The 15,729-nt window shown below is 43.1% G+C and overlaps 1 protein-coding gene across 6 annotated transcripts in view; it reads right to left on the bottom strand.

The window, feature by feature from the left end:
- Mcph1 (microcephalin 1) overlaps positions 1-15,729 on the bottom strand; it is a 194,206-nt gene that overhangs the window by 147,066 nt on the left and 31,411 nt on the right. For all 6 annotated transcript variants that reach the window (XM_087901116.1, XM_087901113.1, XM_087901112.1 and 3 more), the window contains one exon: positions 10,113-10,213. In XM_087901116.1, coding sequence (XP_087757242.1) covers positions 10,113-10,213 — 101 coding nt within the window. The remainder of the gene's footprint in view (positions 1-10,112; positions 10,214-15,729) is intronic.

Here is a 15,729-nt window from a genome sequence, read left to right on the forward strand (position 1 = left end):
CTACTGGATTAGTGACCAGATTCATTGCACCCCAGGAATTACTAAATTCTCTTTTCTTTCCATCTCCTTCAATACCCTTGGGACAAATCCTCTGATTTCTCTCACTTGACTTAGGGTAGAATGAGCCATTACTTGAGAGCTAAGGTCAAACTGGAGACGGGCTTTACAGAACTGGGTACCACAACAGACCAAGTCAAACCACATGTGGGCTTGGTTCTCCTGGGACTGGTTACAGCACTGCACACCACTTGGGTCATGTTTTCATTGTATCAGAAGTGAGCCAATTATATTTATGATACAAACATATACAAATGTAACAACCATTAACAAAACAAAGACCATGAATTTGAAAAAAGGATGTGTGTGGGGGTACATGGGAGGGTTTTGAGAGAGGAAAGGGAAGGTAGAAAGAATACAATTATATTATCTCAAAAATAAAATAATTTTTAATTATGAAAACAATAACAACAAAAATAATTAGGAATACAAGCATCTGATCACTGAGAAAGAATATTACAGATGTGCAGCCTTCAGGAATTGAATATTTAGTGAGCCAGGACAGCACCCAAACACAGGATGGGACATGAGTGACACACAAAAGGTCATGCCTGCCCCCAAGGCCATAGGACTTTAATAAGCAATCAGAGTCCATCAGCTATAAATATAATCTGGGGAAAAGAAAAGACAAGGAATGGGACAGTGTCAAAGTGAAGGCTCTAAGAGGAAAGAGCTGGGCAGAGGGCTGCCCCACCTCCTGAAGACGGAGAACCAAACACGTGTGAGAGCAGTGGCTCCCCTGGGAGTACTTCCCAAGGAATCACTTTAGGGAACAAGACTACACAAGCTTGGCGGACTTTGTGGTCCCAGAAGGTATTATTCAGGCTGTAGTGGGAGGCAAGAATCATCGGTCTTAACCAGCTGAGGACTGCCAGGCATGATGTTCCTGCTGGTGTGATGGTGGCAATAGTGGCATGATTGTTCTTGGGCAACCAATCACTTTCCAACAGAGGACCCTAGTTTAGTTTCTAGCACACAGAGGGCAGCTCGAAACTGACTAGCTCCCGTTCCAGGGCATCCAACATCCCTCTGGTCTCCATGAGTGGACATGCACACACACATACCCGCATGTACTGTATGCACACATGCATATGTGCACATACGAACACATACACAAAGTAGACTCAAGGAAAGCTGAAAACCTGATGTTATTATTCGCAATATATTAAATAAAGTTTAATATATTAAACTCCTATTCTGGCCACATCTCACAATGCAAGGTATGTATTGTAGAATGATGTTATAGAAAGAAGACAAACAAACTTCTGTTTCTAACATTGTTATTCACTAGAAAAAGAACAGGCAAGACTGTGTCCTGCATAGAAGAGTCAGAGTCTCTAGCCATGAAGTCGGTCACACAGTATCAACGGGAACTACAAAATGACCCCACCAGGAATAGCTAATGCATGCATTGCGAACACAGCTTTTAACTTAAGAAAACATATTTTCTGACGTTTCTAAACAAAGGTTCCAGGGAGTCGAGAGGGAGGGAGGAGAGACGGGGAGGCTGAGAAGGAGGGAATATGACATTTGGGAAATTGCAGTTGATTTTGTTTTAGTAAGATCGAAGGTAGGTCAAACCAAAGAGATGTACTTGTTTTATTAATGATAAAGAGAAACATTCCATAAATAAAACACTATAAAAATGTTTGGGTTTAGGCATCAACTTTCAGACAAATAGTAAAATTACTTTTCCTTAAAAATGAGTGCACTGGTTAAGAGGTGGTGGCACACGCCTTTAATGCCAGCACTCGGAGGTAGAGTCAGATGAACTCTGTGAGTTCCAGGCGAGCCTGGTCTACAGGGAGAGTTCCAAGACAGCCAGAGCTGTTGTTATACAGAGAAACCCTGCCTAGAAAAAACAAACGCACAAAAAGAAAGCAAAACAAAAATGAGTGAATTGAGGAGACAATCCATGAATTTTTAAAGATGACTGATTTTGTTCATTCCTGGTGTAAATCCACAAGCGCACAAGCACTGTTAGAATCAGAAAAATCAACTACATTAAAGCATAAAAGCTGCCAAAACAAACATCCCCCCTTCCCCAAGTCTCTAGGATGTTCCAAACCTCCAGCAGCTATGTCATATAAAGTCCTTTCTGGAAGTTACAAGAATGGCTGGCACCCGTGTTACATTCCAAGTGTGTGGCAGCTTTAGCAGCAGAGTCTTATAGGCAGACACACTGCCTTCAAAATAGTCATCTTTTACACCCTTAGGCTGGTGCTGCCATCCTTTTTGGTCAAAGAAGTTTCTTTTCTGCAAAGAGTGACAATTAATATAGAAACTGGTCAAAATTAATATAGAAACTGGTCAAAATGCTGAGAACAAAGGGCTGTCGACTGCTCACCTCTCAATGGGGCGGGACATCTATAACAACCCCTCCAAGACCCAGGGGACATTATGGGAAAGGGGTTGGTAAAACAGTAAGAGATAGAAGACAGGAGGCATCCTGTAAAGCCCTGTTTATGGGTATGACATGGTCAGTGTAATCACGAGCACACAGTAGCTATGGCTAGCTGCAGAAGATCTGCACATGTGTGCACGTGTGCATGCGTGCGCGCGCACACACACACACACACACACAAAGACGTGATAGCATGAGGGGATTAGATGGAAGGGTCTGGAGGAGTAGGAGAGGGATATGGGAGAGCAACTGGTGAGTATGTCCGAGTATGTTCACAGCTCTCTGCAGGCACTACACACAAGTAGTGCTCATACAGACGTGCAGGTAAAATGTGCACACACAATATAAAAATAAGTAGACCTTAAAAAAAAGATACAGCAGGCTGAAGAAATAACTTAGGGGCTAAGAGCAGCTGTTGCTCTTCCAGAGGACCCAAGTTTGGTTCCCAGTGTCTATACTGGCCAGTTCACAACTGCCTGTAAGTCACTCCAGAGTACCCAACACCCTCTGACTTCTTTGGGAACTAACCCAAGTGTGCACATGTTACACTTATATTCTTATAAAAAACAGTTTACTAGAGGAAGTGGAACCAGTCAAGAAAAATACAAAAAAATTAGCAAAAGAAAGAATTCTATTAATACTGAAACAGACTTTAGTGTTATAATATAAAACAGAATTAAGAAGCAAATATACAGGGCTGGAGAGATGGCTCAGAGGTTAAGAGCATTGCCTGCTCTTCCAAAGTTCAATTCCCAGCAACCATATGGTGGCTCACAACCATCTGTAATGGGGTCTGGTGCCCTCTTCTGGCCTGTAGGCATACACACACAGACAGAATATTGTATACATAATAAATAAATAAATATTTTTTTAAAAAGAAGCAAATATACTTTGAAAAGAATAAGGTAATTCCACAGAAAAATAAAACACTATAATTTACAATAACATACTTACTGAAAATCTAAGGATGAAGATCCCTCATCCCAAACCGCTCTAATCTGACAGGCAACAGACATGAGATTTTCTTGGACAGACATTGACATAAATCTCCACTTACATCCAGAAGCCAAAAAAGCATGCCAAAAAAATATTCGAAATGTTTCTTTCATTTAACTTATACTGCCTCATTGATTTGTAATTGGCAGCTTTTCTATATGTCATTCTCTGTTTAAAGTCTTCTCTTTTCTTTTTTTTAGAAAAAGAGAAACAAAATAAAATACCCAAATTACCCTATCTTAACACTAATAAGTAGTAACCCTGAATATCTAGAGAACAACACTGTTTACAAGGGTCAGAATGTTAGAGAATTAAGGAAAGGCCAAGGAATAAAAACCCAGGGATGGAGAGGAAGTCTTGGTCTTGCCAGGGAGGCGATACAGACCTGCTTGGGAAAGCAACTCATCTGAGGTGAGGTCTAGGCCTTTGTGCGGATGGGCAAAGAGGTCGCACACTCCCACTCTAGGCATGGTGTTGTATGAGGTTCACAACTGAAGCAGCCCCGCCCTTAGGTACACAGGCCTCCAGAGATACCGGACACAACATCAAGTCTACTGGCTTTACCTCCCATGCTTTGAACACATGATGTTCCCCAGGCTCCTCAATGAAGAAGCCCTGCCCTTAGGCACACTGCCATCTGATTTCCATGGAAATAGTGTGAAGTTTACAGGCCTTGCCTCCTACTCTCCTTTTCCTTCCTTACTTCACCCTTGGCTTCAACCTCAGGCTGTGGATGTTCCAGGGGACATGGCCAGCCCCTTCTTCCCAGGGGTATCTTCCGTGAGAGAACACTAGTCCCCGGAACTTCTCAGTAAGCCTTCCCTTACATTGTATGGGACAGAAGTGAGTCACCAACTAAGTACGAGTAAGAACAGCACGAATGCGGTTAGTTCAGCTGAGTCACTGGGGACAGAAGGGACACAGTGTGGGGCACTCTGGCAGGCATGGTTTGACTCTCTGGAGAGCAGGTGTGTACTGAGGGGACACAGGACTGAGCAGCAATCCACACAATCAGTTTCTTTACTTCCAGAGAATCCTTCACATGGAAGGATTTGATATTTTTAAGCAGATGGCTAGGGTCAACTATCATCTAGCTAACATCCCCCAAATAGTATATTTATTAAACTAGACCTTAGAAACCAGCAGCTACATCTATGGGACAGTAAAGCTCACTGGCATCTAGACTGGACTTAGAGACTCACCATGGAAACACAATGCTAGGGGTGCCTGAAGGCATTTCCAGAAAGGTTTAACTACAGGTAAGGAGCACCATCCCATGGGTGGGGATCCGGATTGGATACAAAGGAGAAAGTGAGCTAAGTACCAGCATTCACCTGTTTCCGGACTGCAGATGAGTGAGCTCTGCAGTCTCAAACTTCTGCCACTATGACCCAAAGCCACCACAGACTGGAAGCCAAAATAAACGCTTTCTTTTTTAAGTTGCCTTTGTAAGACATTTTGTCACAGCAACCAAAGTAACTAACACAACATATTTAGATGGGATCTGATGACTCAGCTATCTTAACAGACTCTTGGAAGAGCTTATCTCTCTGCCACACAGGACTCTCAGCAAGGAGTGCTTTGTCACCTTGGCCTCCAACTGTATGTGGTCCAGAAGTCACTGAGGGTCTAGAGGAATCTGTCCAACAGGCCCTCAATTCCACTATCTCCAGTCCAAATATATCTCAAGATTGTTGCTGCTGCTGGTTCTGAGGCAGGGTCTCACGTGGCTCAGGCTAAACATGTTCACATTGCTCTTCTTATTCGTAATTAGTTTGGTAGAGACTTCTGTCCAATATAAGGCTTGAATTTGCTACACAGCTGAGGATGACCTTGACCTCCTGAGCCTCCTGCCTCCCCCTCTTGGGTGCTGGGATTACAGTCATGTGCACCACACCACAGCTGTATTTGATGACTTCTGAGCTACACACATCACAATGCATCCAAAGCTCTTTGAAGATTCCATTAAATATTTTCTATAGAAACATTTTCTGTCATACATAACAAGAAAAAGACAGCAACACACTCATGGGAGCAGACAATAACTGTGGGTCATTCACATGCCACTGGTTTCTAAGTGGCTTCATAAAGCAGCATCCGCTAATGAACCCTGCACCTGCCACAATGAGAGTTCATCCTACCTCTGCCAGCTCTGGTTTTGGTTTGCTGGGAAGGGTTTATCAAAGGAACAGCAGATCACCAAACATCTGTGTTAGAAACAAACGCTCAGTCTCTCTAAACCCATCTCCCAAAGGCTCTCAACGGACCCACCCTGAAATGGCCCTATCTCAGTGAACCCAGCAGGAATAAACAGCAGGAAACTGTTTACGGGGACATTTAGAAAATGTGTCATCTTAGAGGAAGTGTGACAATTCCCTGACTCGCTTAATAATAAATACTCTCATGTTGAATTTTCAAGAACAAAAACAAATATCACCTGTCATCTGGATGAATCACTGCTATTTAAACTTGAAAGTTAAGCTTGAAATCAAAGCATCCACCATAATATCTAAAGGCATACAGCCAAAGTCCTGGAATTATTGCAAACTGGAAAATTATTTACTTTGTCATAACAGTGAGATACATGTCTGGAGTCCCTTTTCATGGCGGAAAGAGGCCTTATGTCAGGAGTCAACTGCAGTGATGGACTACAGCACGCAACTTTGAGGAGAGACTCCATCTTTCATGATGCAAAACCCCCTCTCTAGGAGGGGAGCATCTACAAAAAACAAAACCAAACCAAACAAAAACACACTACGTGGCAATGATTCCAATGGAGTAGGATCAGAGAGCACAAGAAATGACAGAAACACGTTGAGTCAAAAAGTCAAAGAAGGGAAGGAGAGATGGTTCAATGGTTAGGAGCACTGGCTGCTCTTCCAGAGGATCCACATCTGATTCCCAGCATCCTTCTGGCAGCTCAGAATCTGTAACTCCAGCCTGAGGAGATCTATTGCTCCTTGTAGTCTTTGTGAGCACTGCACACTATGGAACCTAGACATACATGAAGGCAAAACATCCCCATACATAAAACAAATGAAAACATAAAAGGGAGGGCTTGGGAAATGGCTCACTGGGCACAGCACTGATTATAAAAGTGTGAGAACTGAAGTTTACATTTACAAACCTACTGTACCTATACACATGTGAACAGACATTCACTGCGTCCCTGACGTGCATGGAGTACTGTATCATGCAGAGTACTGCAAGACAACATGGAGCATGCTCCTATAGACCCAAAGCCTAATAAAGTTTAGAGAATAGCAATTATTAAAATACATGCAAGTTATTTGTTTCCTTGCTCATGTACAAGAATGTATGTGTTCTGGGCCAGGACGATGTCTCAGGGGGTAAAAAGACTTGCTATGTAGCCTGACAACCTGAGTTGGAGCCTGAGAACCCACACAGTAGAAGATACCCAATGACTTCCATATGTAAGCCATAGAACACATGTGCATACACGCATACAAATTATCATCATCATCATCATCTTTTAAAATGCTAATAGAAATGGAAGCATTCTATCTGGTGTATGGCTTCTTTTAAAACAACAAAAACCTTGTTAAAATAGGTGTGGCACATTGGTCCTCTCCTTCTGCCCAAGGCTTTGCATCTATGAAAGCCATCTGCAAACCCTCTGTGCTCTGACCCACAGCTTGTCTTCCTGCGGAACAACCTGGATTGGCAGGCACAGCCCAGATTTTAAAAACTCTGCCACTGACCAAGAGCTATGCAGTTGATGATTCAGGTTAAATTTTTCTTGAGGATAATAATCTTTCGGACAACAACAAGCCCAGAAGTAACAGAACAAACGAAAAACCGCGGAGGAACAAAGTTCATGTACTTTTACGGAGTTCAAGCATGAAGCCCACATTTAGCTTCCTTGAGTTCTATGCTCAACAATTCAATGGTCAATTTGCCTGAGTTTATATTCCTCCCTCTCTGCGATGATGTACTTTATCACCGCCCACAACTAAACATACTATAAACCAAAAAGGAAAGCTAATAAACTGCTTAACCAAGCTCTCAGAGTAAAAAGAGGTCAAATAAACTTATCAGTATTAGAACTGTCAACCTAAAAGAGACTGATGATGGGCTGATTGTAAAGATACTCTTCCTATTGAAAGTGTGTATCAAACCAAAGTTATTCTAATGGAAGTTATAATCTTGAGACTATAAATTCTTTATAGAATTTTATTTGTTCCCTACTAAAAAGAAACTCAGGTAAGATAAGGGTGTTTATTGCTGTGATAAACATCATAACCAAAAGCAACTTGGGAGGAAAGGGTTTATTCCATCTTAGTTTATAAGGCCATCACTGAGAAAAGTCAGGGCAGGAACCTGGAGGCAGAAGCTGCAGCAGAGGTCATGGAGGGGAGCTGCTTACTGGTTTGCTCCTCATGGCTTGCTCAGCCTGCTTTTTTACACAATTCAGGACCACTTGCCCAAGGGTGGCAATGCCGCCAGTAGATGGGCTGTCCCACATCAATCATGAATCAAGAAATGCACTACAGACTTGCCTAAACAGGCCATCTGACGGAGGCATCTTCTCTGTTGAGGTTCCTCTTCTCAGATAACTCTAGTTTGTGTCAAGTTGACAAAAACAACCAACCAGAACAACACTTAGATGTTTAATGTATTTTTCTTGACCAATCGGGAGAATTTTTTCTTTTGACTCAGTTTTCCCTTTCTCTTTTCACAAAGGGATGCACATAGTGGACTATGAGATGCTGTGAGTGGGGAGGTGAAGTGCTCTCAGTACAGGAATGAGGCCCAGAGTCCAAATCCCCAGCATCCATGGGGTTGGGGGCAGGGGAGAGGGAAGATAAAGCAGGTGTGTCCCTGAAGTTCGATGGCTACTCAGTCTAGGCAATTAGTGAGTTCCAGGTTCAGTTCCTATCTCAAGAAATAACGTGTGAAGCAATGTCCTCCATATGCAAGTGCACACATAACAAATATTTACATCCCCCAGAAGCCCCCCCCCCAACAAATCAATAAAAGGCAATAGCTGGTAATTTCTCAGAACAAACCACAGATTAAACAAGGAGGACTGTGGCCCTCAGGAAGGCTCACAATAAACACAGCACTGTGGTACACTGTCACTGGGTAGGTACCTCATCTCCTTTGATGCTTAGACCTTGGATCTTCTCAAGGTCCCCTACCCTTCACCCCGAATCTCCATGTTACACAGGATTCAGCAATACCCACTCTGACTGGCCTGCTAAGATGGACCCTTGCTACTCTAAGAGTGAAGACCCAGTTAGGTCCCAGAGAAATATCTGAGCTTCAAGCTGTGTTCATCCCCACAGCAGCAGCACACATGAAAACACTATCCTGGCCACCAGACTAGTCAACCTACATGTGTCACAATAATTAGCAGATAAAACCCCCTTTTCTCTTTCCTTCCTTCCTTCTTTCCTTCCTTCCTTCTTTCCTTCCTTCCTTCCTTTCTGTTTTTTTCATGACAAGGTTTCCCTGTGTAGTTCTGGCTTCCTGGAACTTCCCCTGTAAACCAGGCTGGCTTCGATACCATGGTGATCAGCCTGTCTCTGCCTCCCAAGTGCTGGGATTAAAGGTGGGTGCCACCACCGCCCGGTGAAACTCTCTTTTCAACATTAACATTCAATTATGAGATGTTCATTTCTTTGCAGCCCTGGAGATCAAACCACACAGGCTTGCTGTTGTGCTACAGCCCTGGCTCTATCACAATATTTTAAAAAGATAAAATGAACAAGTTCCATGCTTAATAAAATGGAATCTCTTGCTTTGCACTGTACACAAAAACAGGGCTTGTCCCAATCTCAGATTTCACTTTACCATGATCATCTTCAAATCTACTATGGATGAAAACCAAGCAGGTGAAATTCTTGTTTCTGAGGGGAAATAGGAGGAGGACAGGTACTAGTTTAACCTGGAGATGATTTAGATAAGGAAGCTGTACTTAGTTACCAATCTAATCCACAATCCTATAGTCAGCCTTAATACCAGCAAATTGAACCACCAGATGTCAAACAAACGCTCATCCCAACCCTGCAGAAAAGATCTCAATGTGCTAGGAAGCTTAAATATAAAACACCTATCAAGGAATTTCTACCGTTCTTCAGATCCACCAAGTGGCAAAGGCACTTGTCCTCTCCCTCCCTCTATCTCAATCAGTGCCTCTAGCAAGGTCTAAGCAATCGAGTCGCTGTCACTATTCCCCTGGCCTAGCAGGGTCATCTCCCCCACCATACTGACTTCAAGTTCACCATAGACTCTATGAGCTTTGTGACTACTGGTTTTAGGGCTTTATGCCAGGCCTTGATTTCTTCACAAATGGAGGATATCTGGGAGTTTTACCCCAATTTAGCGAATATTTTGCAAACTGGCACAGAGCAACAGACACTGGCCCTCGCTGTGCCTAGGAGCAGCAGCAGGTTTGCTCACAGCCAGGCATGTGCTGGTAAAGTGACATGAGGAAGCTAGGTTTGTCAGTGCCAACACTTCATCCTGCATGACGTCAGACCTTCAGTGTTATACGCAAACTGCCCACATTCACCTGTAATTAATTTCTTAAACAAACACATGATGCATGAAATAATTTGCCTCATTAACCCAATGTATAACATGATATCTTAGCATTTGAAGGTCTGTAATCACACTTTTATCCACTGACCTTTTGTCCTTTCCCACATTTCTTTGGTTTCTTGTGAGGTCTGACAAGGTCTGAACAAGAGCTGTCTGAAGTTTCAGGCCTCAACGGTTCACTTTTAACACCTAAAACCAAGTGGAGTGAAGGTTAGTTAGACACAACATGCAAATAGAAGTTAAGCACAACCAAGTTAAGCTTCTCTTGATGCCTAACGGGAAGAGAAAACTGCAGACTCTGCCAATCACTGCCATCTGCCTCGCTCTTTTAAGATCTAGTTAGAGAGCTGGGGAGACAACTCAGCAGATAATGTACTTGCCACACAAGTCTAAGGAGCAGGGTCTGGACCCCTAAACCTGCATAAACACCATGTGGGTGTGGCACCCACTAGTAATCCAAGTACTTGGAAGGCTGAAACAGGAGGATTCCAGAGCAAGTTTGCTAGCCAGACTAACCATATTGTTCACTTTCTGTGTATTGTGTTTTGATTAAGCTTTAAAATTTGCAAAAAAGTAAAAACATCACACACCAGACCCAAACTCTATACAACTTAATGACTAGCCACATAGGTGAGCACTGGGTTCAACTATGATATACTGCTGCAAAGAGTGAGATACAGAGGGCAGTGGAAGAACCTGGGGCTAGACACCATGTGCATGTGTAACTACACACACCATGTGCACGTGTAACTACACTTCTGACTACACACAGACACCATGTGCGTGTGTAACTACACACACCATGTGCATGTGTAATTACACTTGTGACTACACACAGACACCATATTCACACACGAACAAAAAAAATCCCTTTAGAGTCAGCAGGCAGTTCCCTCCAAACATCCCAGCAAAGCTTCAAGGTTGGTCACAGGGCTTCAGCCAACTTGCATGTTTGCACCTCTGTTCCTTAGCTAACATTTTTAATTGCAAAATAATAGTAAAAGCCAGCTCGTCAGAGAAGATACCTGTTAGATACAATCAGTTATTGTAAAATAATAATAAAACCCAGCTTTGGACTTAGTTCTTCTAGAATAGTGCTCAGAACAAAACTTCAGGTTTTAATCTGCACATATTTCATTTTGCTCCCTGCCAGATTTTCACATTAAACCAACTTCTTGCCACAAAAGCCCACGAGAATCCACTGCGCTCCATGTGGCTCTGTGAGACGCCAGCTGTGTAGAATGGAGAAGGTGAGAGTTGACCCTTACTCCTGCAGCCTTGCCCGAGCTCTCTATTCTTACTCTCCTCCAGGAGTCTGACTACTTTGAAGATTAGTTGGGCTTTTTAAGCAGAATATATGTGGGGCATACATGAGCCACATTTATGACCTTGGCAGGTGGCAGCTGTAGCAGGTGATGCCAGCTGAACTGCACATCCTACCTGTTGGCTGGTTCAAGGGCAAACACAATATGAGGCTGCCACTGCCCAGTACAGAAGACACTGCCCAATGCACATGCTAGGCACACAAATAAATATGCTCCACGGCAAAATAATAAAAGCACTTCCAGAAACTAAAAGGTATACATGAGAAAGTCTACCTTGCAGGTAGGACAGTCGTTTGATAAAACCCAGAGTGACTCAAGTTTTAGGAGTCACACTTGAAAATGTCCATTCATGCTTCAAAACCAGAATTCTGTCTAAATAAAAATAGGGGCCAGCAAGATGGCTCTGTGGGTAAAGAATTCTAAGTCCCATCTCCAGATGGTAGACGGCAAGAACTAATTTCTTTGAGCTGTCTTGATCTACACACACACACACACACACACACACACACACACACACCGTTGCACAATGCACGCCCCAATAAATAAGTATAAAAATGAAATCAGTAAGCTAAAAAAAAGTAGAATAGTTAAGGGTTCCCCAGAATTCAAACTCGCTGTTATTTGTATCCTGGGTCCTATGAACATTTTAAGGTCAACATTCTTTGCTTATAAATGTCTAAATTGGATCCCTTTGGAGACAAACCAATCACACAGTAATCTCCTTCCTCTTTAGCCATCTTTTAAATGTCATGTCTCTCTCAATCCTGGATAACTGCCCACCCACTGAAGCCCTCAATTGCTAAGAGGTGGATGGACTGCAGCAGGCAGGTAAAGGGTTAATGAGTGTGCTCTAAGACACAGCGCACTTTCTCACTTTGTGACACCAACATTTCTGAATTGATTCCTGATGCTTTTAAAACAATCTTTTAAAAAAGCGCCTCTCAGCTCCTAACAGGCATGGAACACAGAATTTGTTTTTCATTATCGTTCAGGTCCGAGATTAATAGTTAAGGGATAGAATATCCATTAAGAGGACAGGGGACCCTGACATAGCAAGAAGCAAGCAAACAACTCTCACTTATTTTACCTCACATGCTCTGCCATAGGAGGTTGCTCATTTCTCTAAGGTCACTAGGCAACGAAAAGCACCGGAGTGCAAAGTGGTTCTGCGCGGGCTGTGGAGCCAGTCTGGTCCCCGAGTGCCGCTTTTCACAGGTTGCTGCGTCTGTGCTCCCCTGGGGGGACACTGTCAATCCTGTGACACCATCCATTCCGATGACGTGGGTAACTTCCCTTCTCTGGACCTCCTGTCTAAGGCCACTCAGTCACTGTCGGCCTCCAGCAAACTGCTGGTCCTCCACATAAAGAGTTTGATGACTGTCTGAAGCCCTAACTGGGTGACTTGAAAATGAGGATTAATGCTGTTTCTGACACTTCAAAGGTTTTGATCTCAACTAGGTGCTGAGAATGGGCTTCTGGTGAGGGCCCGTCCACCTGGCTTCCAGATGGCAGCCTTATTGCTTACCCTTCCTGTGGCAAAGAGGGCAGGAGGAGGATTCCTAGTACCTCTTACCCTCCTCATGAAACACTAGTTACTTCATTGGAGCCCCCGCCTTAAGATTTCATCTGAATGTAATTTTCTTCCAAAGGCTCAACCCCCAAGTACTCTCATCCAGGGTAGAGTTAGAGCTTGTGTGTGTGTGTGTGGGGGGGGTGAGAGGCCGGAGTGGAGGTGGACACAGTGTTCTACCCAAAGGATAAATCTTAGACGCCTCTCATTTTCAGTCTAGCCTTATTGTACACATACTTTGTTGCCCTCATTATCATAAAATAGTCAATTAAAAAATTTAAACAAGAACTTAGCAGAAAGGTGCAGTGGAACAGGAGTGTAATTCCAGGACCTAGAGCAGGGGTTCTCAACTCCTGGGTTGCAAACCCCTTTTGGGGTCATCTAAGATCATCCAAAAAACCACATATACTTACATTATAATTCATAACAGTAGCAGAATTACAGTTACGAAGTAGTAATAAAAATAATTTTATGGTTGTGGGTCATCACAATATGAGGAGTTGTATTAAAGGGTCGCAACATTAGGAAGATTGAGAATCACTGATCTAGAGGCTGAGGTAGGGAGACTGCCCCAAGGCCAGGCTGGGCTACAGAGCAAAACAATGTCCTAAGAAACAAAACAAATAGAAAAGAACCCCTGCTCCAACAGTTTCGTAATTATTTAAGTCTCAATCTCAAAAAGTAAAAGTGGGTTGAGTGGACAGACAAGAGTTAACAGATGCCACACCTGAGAGACAAGTCCACAAGCCTTGAAATGCCTTGCTAACTGCCACCGTGGATGAAACGAATAAGCTGTAACTGATGACATCAAGCAGGCAGAAAGCTTCCCATTGGATAAAGTTGTGGATTCAAGAACGGCTGGCTGGTATTACAGAGCACTACCTAAACCATGCATGAGCAGGGCACAGAAATCCAATACTAGTTGAAGCCTGTATCTCTGGAGACAATGCCCACATCGTGATACTTAAATGACCTACAATAAAGTACAGAGTTAAGACATATCAGGTAGTCTAAGGTGGACAATAACTTCTATAGAGGCTTGCCTCTAATAGGACAGTAAGTTAAGGGACAGAGGCTGGGCCTTCAGCAGATCTGTCTACTTGGAGGACTTTTCTCCATTTTGCTGGCCAACAAATGTTTATAAATGTTTACGCAACTTGCCTTCCTTAATATCTGGTAGCCAGACCTGCTGGAAGACAGCGATCTATCAGCAACCCCCAACAGCTAGTATTCTATAAAAGAATCCAATATTTGGAAATAGCCAAGCTGCACAGATAAGTGAACACACGTGTATAAAATGCTGACATGTAAAATTCCACCACATGTTGCACAGGAGAAAATGTGCATCAAATCAATGGCCAGACGTGAGACATAGTGTGGAAAGAACTAACTCTGCTGGTATCCAAGACAGATATATGGAACTCCTGTCATCATCATTAGTGAAAGACAAGTAGGAACTCTACTGTTCACCAGGGTGCTCGGGATAACTGGTAGACTTTATCTACTGGGCAATTCAAACTGACTTCATGGAGGAGGGAGCAGAGGATGTCATCTCAATAATGACAAGGCTGCTTTTCATGCTTCCTGTCTTGCCATGTCAAAAGTTAAAATGAAGCTTGATGTGTTGCTACATACCCATAGTCTCAGCAGCCCGGACGCTGAAACAGGAGGATTACTAACTGGAGGCCAAGTATGCTACATAGTCAGATCTTGACTCAAAATAAATACATACAATAAAACAGAAAGTAAGACCTCATCCCCACATAGCCTGGGTTTAGACATTTCTTTCTGCATTCACTATAGTTCCTACAGTATTTCCTAGAGCTGCAAAAGTACAAAGCAATCAATTTCTTAATTCCAAGGCCACACTACCTGCGTGATCCAAGAGCTTCTGCTGAGCTTCCCACTGCCAAGTGCCACATGCACAAGATAAGGACCTGCTGGAAGGCACACATGGAGAGACGACCTACAGTTACATAAACACTGCCTTAGGACCTAACAGCCTGGAGAACCATCTCCTGTGAACTAGCATCAGATCTGGACAGGACCCATCTCTGTGAAAAGGCACACTCAAGGGTGAGATACAAAATACTGATAAGCATCAGTCGTAAAGAATTACTTGCATTCAAGTTTGATGGGAAACTCAGCTACCAGAGTCCCCATAAGATCATGGCCATTCATTCTCCCTTACCAAAGACATGCACTCCAAAAACTATACTCAATTTTGAATTTCATCAACAAAAATTTTGGAAAAATATCTTTCTCTAATTATCTGTCTTTATATCCTTTTGACCTAGTTCAGGAAATGTCCCTGATCCTCAATGCAGCTACACTAAAAAAATAATCCACTGTGAAGAGTACATCTGATGTGTGGTTATGAGCTTTTAAAAGGCCAAGTTAAGGCAACAGGATAATATGATTCTATGTATGCAAGAGAATCCCTTTAAATATATTTCACTTGTATGTTTATACACACACAGTTATCTGGAAGGAAATACTGTTGACAGTAATTGCTTCTAGCAAACACACTAAACTACAGTTTGTTCTTCACAGTTTCCAGGGTTACGATGAAAACAAATCGGATTTGGTTACTTCAGCTCAAAATCCCCAGCGGCTTCTCATCACACTACAAAACAAACTGGAACTCCCTGACTTGCTGGGGAGGGAAGGTCCTGTGGATCTGATTCCTGCCCCATTTGTGGTCACCATCCCTGCCTCATAGGCTCACTGGCTTGTTGCTGCACTGGCCTCCTCCTTCCTGTCGGATACTCATTTGTACTTACCTCCAGTAGACACAAACATGCCCTCTC

The sequence above is a fragment of the Myodes glareolus genome, chromosome 23 (assembly GCF_982192425.1).
Source record: "Myodes glareolus chromosome 23, mMyoGla1.1, whole genome shotgun sequence".
NCBI lineage: Eukaryota > Metazoa > Chordata > Mammalia > Rodentia > Cricetidae > Myodes > Myodes glareolus.